Source organism: Sinocyclocheilus grahami, unplaced genomic scaffold (genome assembly GCF_001515645.1).
Source record: "Sinocyclocheilus grahami isolate Dianchi unplaced genomic scaffold, SAMN03320097.WGS_v1.1 scaffold8598.1, whole genome shotgun sequence".
In the NCBI taxonomy this organism is placed as follows: domain Eukaryota; kingdom Metazoa; phylum Chordata; class Actinopteri; order Cypriniformes; family Cyprinidae; genus Sinocyclocheilus; species Sinocyclocheilus grahami.
In genome coordinates this window covers 6,409-7,551 of record NW_015512132.1, presented here as the reverse complement: position 1 = coordinate 7,551, position 1,143 = coordinate 6,409, and the positions used below count along the sequence as shown (strand labels likewise).

Below are 1,143 nucleotides of genomic sequence, written 5' to 3'. Positions count from 1 at the left end.
TGTCCTAAATCTGGGCGAAATTGCCCAGTATTTCTCGAAAATGGCAATGTTTCCAGTTTTTGATGTCGCTTATTATATCGTGTCAATACTCTACCTCAAATATGAACCAGGTAAGTAGAATTGTTCTTTAGGGATGACAGAAGAATATTGCACTTGAGATTTATTTGGGTCCAATTTAAATGACTTATGTATTTATTATGCTTTGCATTTGCGCGTGGTTCGATGCATTGAACACCGCGTTAAATATGAAATAATTCATTCTCAAGCCATACAATAATTATTATTGTTTTCAATAAGTGTTATGTAATTTAGTTCACTTTCACATAATAGTAACCTATGCAGAACAGTCCTATAGCCTACGTGCGTATTTTAATAATGTATTAATGTCTCTACGTAGCCTATCATTCAGCATTTTCTTTATTTTTGGGGGTGGGACGAGTTGTCCCCCTCTTGAAGACCCTCCTCGAAACACGATAGAGTGCGTGCACATTCCACTGCGAGTCTCTTTGCAATAAATAGAAGCGCCCTAAATAGACAGCAGCAGAGGAGAGGACACAACGAAGCCCAGTAAATTTGTTAAGCAAATGTATGTAGCTTAGGACTTGCTTCCATTTAACGAGTCACATTTGAAACATGTCCAAGTCGTATTTCAGAATTATTGTGACATTATAGTTTCCTGACAACTAAGCACACTTTCTCTCCGACATATTCATTTCTGTAATAAATCTGGACGCTTTGGACTTTGTAATGTATATTATTCTCAATGATGATTCTCTACCTGACACTATATAATCCTACTTTTAAATGTATTATTATTAGTAGTAGTAGTAGTATTTATTTTTATTTTTTTTCGTAGGCCTAAATCACCTTTTATTATTGTAATGATAATTACAAAGATAAGTTTGTTATGCTAAAAAGGAGCTTTTTGACATTAAAATGATGAGAATTAATTATTTGCATTACATTTGCGATCATGAAATAGTTTGGCATTATGGCAATGAGAATGAGATTTTATATTATTTACTTTATTTATTATTATTATTGGCATTACGGTAATTAAATGACTTGTTTGGGAATGTAATGCATGAATTGGGGGTCAAATGTTCTATTACTATTATTATAAAATTGTAACAATACAAAATT

General features: G+C 32.5%; 1 protein-coding gene across 1 annotated transcript in view; it reads left to right on the top strand.

The window, feature by feature from the left end:
* Positions 1–7: 7 nt before the first annotated feature.
* The window catches only part of LOC107578059 (trimeric intracellular cation channel type A-like), a gene marked incomplete at its 5' end in the record, with an annotated part of 2,794 nt that continues 1,658 nt past the window's right edge, over positions 8–1,143 (top strand). The window contains one exon of the mRNA XM_016264054.1: positions 8–110. Coding sequence (XP_016119540.1) covers positions 8–110 — 103 coding nt within the window. The remainder of the gene's footprint in view (positions 111–1,143) is intronic.